This window comes from Apium graveolens, chromosome 4 (genome assembly GCF_009905375.1).
Source record: "Apium graveolens cultivar Ventura chromosome 4, ASM990537v1, whole genome shotgun sequence".
In the NCBI taxonomy this organism is placed as follows: domain Eukaryota; kingdom Viridiplantae; phylum Streptophyta; class Magnoliopsida; order Apiales; family Apiaceae; genus Apium; species Apium graveolens.
In genome coordinates, this window is record NC_133650.1 from 9,710,059 (window position 1) to 9,718,995 (window position 8,937).

At 36.6% G+C, this 8,937-nt stretch overlaps 1 protein-coding gene and 1 pseudogene across 1 annotated transcript; both read right to left on the bottom strand.

Annotated features, from left to right (window-relative positions):
* Window positions 1-6: 6 nt before the first annotated feature.
* LOC141717698 (protein NRT1/ PTR FAMILY 2.11-like) lies at window positions 7-1,429 on the bottom strand (annotated as a pseudogene).
* Window positions 1,430-2,789: 1,360 nt separating this feature from the next.
* LOC141717699 (protein NRT1/ PTR FAMILY 2.11-like) lies at window positions 2,790-5,530 on the bottom strand. The gene is made up of 4 exons (XM_074519874.1): window positions 5,254-5,530; window positions 4,840-5,057; window positions 4,174-4,733; window positions 2,790-3,996 (listed from the first exon to the last, which is right to left on the bottom strand). Exons 1-4 carry the CDS (start codon window positions 5,339-5,341, stop codon window positions 3,096-3,098), a joined length of 1,767 nt encoding a protein of 588 aa, XP_074375975.1. The 5' UTR covers window positions 5,342-5,530; the 3' UTR covers window positions 2,790-3,095.
* Between the last annotated feature and the right edge of the window lie 3,407 nt (window positions 5,531-8,937).

Here is an 8,937-nt window from a genome sequence, read left to right on the forward strand (position 1 = left end):
GTGAAAAGTAGTCATTTTAGACAACTGGAGGACATCAATACATGAATCAAGATAGTGATATTCAAAGGAGTTACTCATCTTTTGGTCTTTACCTGAATTGATCAGTGGATGATAACTTTAAGTTGGTAGATTTTTTTGGTACATAGTCAAAAAGCGAAAGCCATGGTTGCTCCGGTGACTTCAATCCCCTCTTCTTGATAGCAGCCGCAAAGACTTGCACCACGCCTAGCAAAGGACTACCTTGTGGCAATACTATGACATATATTTTGGTACCGATAAAGAAGAATACACATGAAAAGAACATAAGGAGGGTTGGAATTCCTAATCCGATAGACCAGCTAATATTGGACTGCACATACACTATGATCGTCAGGGACACCATTACTGCGAAAGTATAGGTAAAGTAGTACCAGTTAAAGAAACTATTGATGCCTTTTCTTCCAGAGTCGGTGTTGGGATTAAACTGATCTGCGCCAAAGGCTAAGTTACAGGGTCGTATGCCAGAACCTCCAACAAACTAGAAGCGCAAAAGAGCTCAACAGAAAAGCCATTTGCCCTGTTGTTGGTCCTTGGCATATGCTTGTCACTTCTTTCCCACAGCTTGGTGGATGAAGCTTTGAAATTGCTGCTGTTAGAGTTAGTAAAAGCATGCCCTGCATGTTTGACATACTACTTTAGCTTTTTAATCCATATCATCAACTGATATATAACAAATCTTCTTGTTACTGATTTACACTAAACAACATGAATTATTACTGAAGAAATATTTGTACCGTGAAAGAAGATATGGAGGCGAATCCAAGCGTTTTGTAACGACCAAAATAAGTGTCTGAGAGGAAAGCTCCTATGATGGTACCAAAATTACAAGTCCCTGGAAAATATTGTTGAGATTTGTTGCAGTTATGGTCTTCATATGAAAGACAGAAGTGAGATACACTAGGAAGTTAGATGAAGTCCCATTGTTCCCAGCTTCTCAAATGTCTCATTTCCTGCAAATCAAATTCAAAACAGAAAACAAAAACAAATTGTCAAATCCAGTGCAACTGAAGTAGAAATAAGATATAGTTGCAATTTCAACAAAATTAAATAACATAAGCTTTTGAGTGTCAGTATACGTTACCTACGATATAAGGCATGGCCTTAATTCCTCTGTAGTTAGGTTCGCTGTCCATAGTGTCTGTGTCATCTTTCTGCGATTTGGAGATTACTCTCGAGGTTTTGTCCATCTTCTTGCTTCTACAAGTTGGAGTACCCTGTGACTGTTTTATGCTTGAAACATATATCCTTCAAGAGGTTTGCATGTTAATTTATACTCATTCCAGCACTGCACTACCCAAGTCAGTTCAAAGATTAGTACCTCTGGTCCTCCACGGCTCTGTTATTACAAAAATAAAATTCAAAATACTCGCGTAGTCATATTTAAGACACTGTTTTCCAAAATGAGGGAGGAAACAAGTAATCTACTAGTATATAACATGTAGATTGTGAAACATAAAGACTCGTGAGTAAGATTACATATTTCATCTTGACTGGGAATGTTCAATTAAATAAAATTCTTCATTTACCGATCTCCCCCAACGTCTACGTGTTAGGAAAGGGACTTAGCATGCATTCTAGCGCTTATGTTTCCCTCACTCAACACCCGTTTTCAGATTTGAAGAGTGAACCACTAGGAGCCGAGCAATGAGCAATTCGGACCAGCTCTCTCAGCACGTTAAGGTGCTAGAAAGACCTGTATTACGCTTAAGTTTATGCCTAAGTGTTAATGATAACTACATGATCCTACTGGGGCCTTGCTCTAATACCTCAAGGTTTTAGATGAGCTGGTTACTCAACAGTTAATAAAATGGATGGTCCCTAAATCTAATCTTACTACATTGAGTTACTGACTAAGGTAAAGATAAATTTGGTAACAACCTTGAACAATTTGTCTACCAAGTGCATCAATCTGTGACTATGATCTATAGGAAAACAACAAACATTAGAAATCAAATATATACGGGTTCACACTAGACAGGTAAATTTGTCGCAACTCGCAACATTAGTATATAATAGCTACAGCCTACAGGCACCATAGGTCCATCTCTTTGACAAATACTGCTGGTGTAGATACGCACCCACACGTTTAGTCTGGTACACCAGTACATGACAAATCCTATTGAAATGTGGGGGCTAATTTGCCAAGTGCACTGTGACCACCAAGTAGATCAGTGAATCTATCAGCATCTGGAGTTTAAACAAGAATAATGGACTGCTAAATCTGGTTACTTAACCAAATCACATTTATATTTTGGTAGAAAAAGTTGAATAAGAGTGCACATGATAAAGATTATGTAATAATTGAAATGTCCAAGTTCACATTGAATTGGCTGTTAGCGAATTGTTATGATTGACACCTTGAGTCCATGATTGTGAGCAAATGTTATTGATATATAATCTGATCAAGGCCCTCCACAAAATCCTTGATATTTTAGGAGAGTGTTAACATGGCATGAGACTGTTAAGGTTTAGCTCGATTTTGAACCTTCTTGCTCCCAGTATCGTCAAAATGATCCAGTTATTAGTCGTTCTGGTACTGCCTAATAGTTGTAGAATGGCTAGCAACGGCACAGTTACTCAAGGAATTGCTATCTTTTGACTTCCAAATCTTATTTTTCGATCTTTCTCTTGGCCTCTTTGCATCACTCAGTCTAAATTTTATACAGTTTGTTAATTTTTCTGGTTGTAAACCAGTGTTTGATTATACTCCTAGATTAAGATATTACAAACGTAGTTAACCAACTTGAATATTCAGGGGTTAAATTGTCACGTTGCTCAAGTCGATGAGCAAGAATATCAAGAATATTAACAAAAAAGAAAAAGAAAACAAGACAAAATCTAGTACCCCGAGTATGTTGGATATTTTATGATCGAACTCCAGAATAATCACAGAGCTCTTTTTTTTTGATACAGAGGGGGGGGGGGGGGGTGGGATGCGGAATGAAGCTGAGTTCATTTCAACATTGTGGATACGCTTTTACCACTAGGCTATCACCTTACGCTCAAGAGAACCTTATGCAGATTGTTCTATATTGTTGAAACTTTAGTTTAATTAGTCAAACAGCGGACTTATTAAGTTTCAAGTTCTCCATTGCAACTTCATGGCCATTGTTGTCAGCAGTTTCCTTGTACCTGTACCACTTGGCTACCACTAGAAAGTATCCTAAATTTAATAATTCTAAACCTGCAATGAAGTAGTAATAATTATCCAATCTTCCCTTGTTCAGATCTTCTGACAACCAATTTTCTCCAGCTGAATTTCTTGTAATTCTGTGGACAACTGTTATCAAGAAACTACTTACGTAACTTGATATGGCGGTGCCACAAGCAAAGAAAGATCCCCCAAAGCTTCTCATATTTTCTGGGAATTGTTTGTAGAAAAATTCTACTAGCCCAACAACTGTAAATGCCTCTGAAAGTCCTACAATTGCCAACTGAGGCACCAACCAGTAACCTGAAAAGGAAGATATTGCCCCTTTTCGTGCTAATCCCAGTGTTGGCTTTGTTAATGCAATGGTTCTCCTTTCTTTTTCCACCAGGCCTGATACTAGCATGGCAATTACAGAGATAACCAGGCCAATGCCAACTTTTTGGAGGATCGTAATACCTGTTTCTTTCTTTGTTATTTTTCGGAGAAATGGAACTATCAATCTGTCATAGATAGGTATCCAGATAGTGAGGCATAACATCTGAAATACTGTGTAGGATGCTGCTGGAATTTCAAAACTTCCAATGCCGGAACGTCTATCAGATTGAAGGGCTTGGAACACTCCATAGGTATGCTGTTGGACTATAGCAATATAGTAGATCATTCCTGCAACCCAGATGGGAAGTACTCTCACGATGCATTTAACTTCCTCCACCTTCTGCATACTGCAAAGCCTCCACGAATCCACTGCTGATCCATCAGAATTTAGCTCGTCTTCTTTTGTTATGAGTGCTGCTTTGTTAAGAAATCTGAGACCAACATAACATGGTATTAATTGTCAAGTTGCCAGGAAACTTAAATTGTTACAAGACACACTTTTTTCTGCTGCAGTAATAAGGTAGCAAATATATACAATAGAATTTTAGACAGTGTCACCAACAATTATAAGATAACTTCTTATGAAATAGATGGAGAGTAACTGGTACCCGAATTGTTCTGTAAAGGGAAGCTTTGAGTTGATCGAATTAGCAGGCATAAAAGTACACATGGAGAGCCAGGGTTGGCCAGGCAATTCCAGTTTTCGCTTCTTGATTGCTGCTACAACAACTTGAGCAACGCTCGTAAGAGGACTACCTTCAGGTTTAACTTTGACATAGATTCTCGTACCAATGAAGAAGAATGCACATGATAAAAACATAAGAAATGTTGGGATTCCTAAGCCTATTCCCCAGTTGACTTCTGATTGCACGTAGACAATGATTGTGATGGATACCATCATAGCAAAGGTGAAGGTAAAATAATACCAATTAAAGAAACTATTGATTCCTTTTCTTCCAGATTCTGTATTAGGATTGAACTGGTCCGCTCCAAAAGCTAAGTTACAAGGCCTTATACCACTAGCTCCAATTATTAATAGCACGAAACTACTGAACAGAAAAACAAGTTGCCATGCTGTTGGCCCGGAGCATATGCTACCAGCTTCTTTACCACATTCAGGCGGATGAAGTGTTGATACTGCAGCTGTTAATGTGAGCACAAGCATTCCCTGTCATGTCAAAAACATTATGAATAAATTTTAGCTGTTAGATGAACAATTCTCTGGGAAACCGCTGATATTATATCTTTAACAATGAGTAACTACGTTTATTTACCACGAAAGACGAAATGGAAGCGAAACCTAGTGTTTTATAGCGTCCAAAATAAGTGTCACACAAGAAAGCTCCGAACAGAGTACCAAAGTTGCAAGTGCCATTGAAAACATTAATGACATTAGTTGCTGTAATAGATTTCATGTTGAAGACAGTAGTGAGGTAAACTAACAGATTTGACGAGGTTCCGATTGTCCCTAGCTTTTCAAATGCTTCATTTCCTGCCAAAACAAACAAATATTCACCAAACTCTATAGTCTACAAATTTACACACATATTAAATGTTATAAAAATCTGTCAACTCGGACGAGTACTCCGAAATTCAGACGAGTAGCCGAATTTCAACTACACAACCGAGTAAAACCGATTTCCGATTTTTATAACTTGCACATGGTTTAGCAGGTGTTGAAGTTGTACCTATAACAAAGGGCATGGCTCTGACTCCTCTGTAATTTGGCTCTTCTTTGGTGGTAACAGCTTTCTCATTTTCATTCAATGTTGCCATTTTTTGCTTGATAGTTGTGTAGTTGTGGTTACAGTTTGAAAGATGTTATTGGGTTAATGCAAGTGCAAAACAGATGATAAGAGAGAGATGTGTATTTATAGATGAGAGGTCCAAAACGTATGAGTTCTTGTTCCTGGTTAGTGCAGACATGTATCATTCATCATGGTGGGACATGTAAATATAATTGCTCGCGGACTCCACCGTTTTGGAACTTGTTAGTGAAAAGCATACTACTGTAACAGAATGCACTATGCAGTGTTATCAACAGAAACTTTTCATTTCTTGTTCTCTGTCTACCAAGAATTCATGATATACTTTTCATTTCTTGTTCTCTGTCTACCAAAAATTCATGAAATTTTAAAATGTTTAATTGAAAAATAGAATTAACATTAGAGTTGAAATTCTATTTTATGCCCATAATATACTTTTTGATTTTAAATCATGGTAATGATTATCATCATTTTAGTTTTAGCAGTGAGCTTGTGATTAATAAAATTTTCTAGGTTTGCATGATAATCTCAAAACTTTATTCTCATAAAATTTTGTTCACATATTTAACTAACTTCAACAATGTGATCTATCATCACTATATATATATTATAGTTTTATACTCGTGCAAAAATGATTTATATTTATTATATGCTGTATATACATTTTTTTGAAATTTATTATTTTATCTGTCAATTCACTAATGGTACTTATTTTTCTAGGAGCGGGCTGATGGGGATGGTACTTAATTGGATCTTGTTAATCCAATTTTTTAACATTTTTTGCATAAAATTAATTTTCTACTAATTTTAAAATTATTAAATATATTTCTTTACTGTAACTTTAGTATAATATATCTTCAAACCTTACTCGCAATTTCCACAATGAAATGCACAAATTGAAATTATTTAATTTACTTAAAATTTATAACTATTAATATTAATTCTAAAATGATGAATATATCCTGACAGACCATCTTTACCTTACACCAATTATATATTAAATATAAATAATATTTTATTATTATAGATTCTCTTTATCATTAAACGACAATATATAGTAGAGAGAGAAATAGGGTGTGTATAATAATAATAATAATAATAATAATAATAATAATAATAATAATAATATATCTGAATTATAAGAATGGAGGGAAAAAAAGGAAATGTCAAAAAAGATGTAACAATAATTTTTTATTATTAAAATTGAAATAAGAATTATCACAATAACCTTAAAATTAAAACTAAGGCATTTGAGAGTTGTCCTTCTATTTTAAGGTACAATTAAAACATTGTTGGAATTAACTTTTTCATGAAATTGCCCTAAATTTTGATTTAGTAAGGTATAACATAATATAAGGTATCTCTTGCTATAAAACATCATCGCCACATTATTGGATAACTTTCGTTATCAAATGCACAAAATAAAAAATTAGGATATTTGTATATTTAGAATTAAAGATAATTTATAATTGAAGATGGTTATAATGATTTTTATCGAATCATATAGTTAATTAGAAATACATTTCAAGGAGGTTCAATTTTGACGAAAGTGTAATAACTACATAAAATCTTACTTAATTAAACATGAAAATTCTTAGTCGTAAAACACAATTAATATTATAATGTTTTAGGATCCTAAATTTAATTTTAGATCATTGTCTAAATTCAAATGAGTACAAAACTAAGATTATTTTCCTAAATACAGGAAATTAATTATATGATTACAAAAATGTCATTCAATTTTTATACATAAAATTCTAATAATTTTTTTAAAAAAATATTAAATTAACTTTAATAACACTTTTCTCATATTATAATGCAAGCATGTTTTAATATCAATAGCTAACTCTAGAGGTTAAATCTCCCTCATAAAATTAAAATCTTTGTATAACGTTTTTGCAGAAACAATATCTCAGTTAGGAGGCGATTAAGTGCTAAGTGAGTTCGAGTTCCCCTACGTGTTTACCTGATATTGAGCATATAGGACATATATTCTTCCATTGCCTATTTGCAGTTCAGTGTTGGCGATATGTAGGTATTTGGTACTTCATGAATAGGAAAGTCTAGGACAACAAGGTTGCAACTGTTGAGGTGACTATGGATTGAGGAAATAAATCTATTGCAAAACGTACTTGTTGACGGAGGAATCTGGCAACAACAAAGATTGAGGTTTATCGCCGGAACTAAGATCTGTGACGGTGGTTCTTTGTCGGAAACTTAAGCGGTGTGTGGTTGATTGTAGTTGTTTTAGGATAAGATTGATCAGAGTAAGTGGTAGCTCTCTTATCAGCTCTCTTATCAGCTCTCAACTTCTTACCCTCTCAATGTGCCTACGTACCCTTTATATAGGGATCAAGCCTGACGTAATTCTCGCAGAACAAGAAGTCTGATGGGTTTAGACTTCTTATTCCTAAGTCCAGTAGAAGCCCATCTAATATCCGTCTTCCGCTAGCTTTAGGAATGTCCAACTATGAGGCCCAACCGCGAAGGCCCAAGGCTCGTCCGTAATCGCAGGACTTCACGGATAGTGCATCTCCCTCCGCAAGGATAACACTCCGCTACAGCTATCTCCCTTGATTTACGAACGCAGGTATAGCCACGGTTCACCCCAAGTGTCAGACGCGTCTCTGTCCCCCGAATGAGGATAACCCATCAGATAGTAGGACAGGTGATCCCAAGCTCTTGGGTACAAGGTACAGGATGACTCCAAAGTTCTCCAACGAGGACACCCGTTGAATACAAGAACAGAGCTCCCAAAGCACACACCAAAGTTAACCCCGCATCCCCAACGAGGACACCCGTAGAATACAGGAGGAGGCCTTCAATCATCAGGCATACCCCTGGAGGCCTTCTAGCTTTTCACGGACATCCCCCTCATTGACCGTCTCAAGGAGGGAATTCTTCAAAGAGTACCTGCGACAAATATATTAGTAAAAATAACCTCCATTGCTCCTCTCCAGGCAAGTTTTTTCCTGAAGTCACCATTAAGAACACATAAAACAGACACAGGACGCATCCTAGAACATAGGGCGCGTCCTAACCCTCATTATACTTGCACCGTCCCCTCTAAACCATCATGCACAACATTTCACTTCCTACGACGCGTCATGGTTAAAGTAGGTGCGTCCTACAGCGTCCATCGCCATAAAATCTCATCGGCCAAGCACTTTCATAAACATCGACGCGTCCATATTTCCCGTGCGCGTCCTTTCTTGACCATGCACTCATCTTGCCTCGTAACATATCCCTTCCAAAACAGGCGCGTCGTCTTTAGCTGGACGCGTCCTAGTCATCTTCAATGTAACACCGAGTTTGACTCGTAACCAGCCCGCGTTTGACCCAAGTCAATCTAGTGCCAAATTTTGGGCATAACAACTACCCCCCAAATTCCATTTGTAGTTGAAAATAAAATTGGAATTTCTTTCCAAAAAAGCAAAATTTGGCTCACAGGACGCGTCATTGACAGAAGACGCGCCTTGCCTTCACTCCATATCTGTGGTGTACAGCTGTCGCCCACGTAAGCCGACTATCCTCTATAAATATCTTCCTCCAACCCACAAATGCACCTTACTCTTTTTCTCTCCGGAAACCACCATTACCGCCGTT

What these genes read in the sequence shown, in the direction of transcription:
- LOC141717699 (XM_074519874.1), bottom strand. Translation starts at nt 5,341, where the DNA reads ATGGCAACATTGAATGAAAATGAGAAAGCTGTTACCACCAAAGAAGAG. An exon ending in AGCCATGCCCTTTGTTATAG is followed by an intron (nt 5,058 to 5,253) that starts GTACAACTTCAA and finishes TTGTTTTGGCAG; the next exon opens with GAAATGAAGCATTTGAAAAG. An exon ending in CTTCCATTTCGTCTTTCGTG is followed by an intron (nt 4,734 to 4,839) that starts GTAAATAAACGT and finishes TTGACATGACAG; the next exon opens with GGAATGCTTGTGCTCACATT.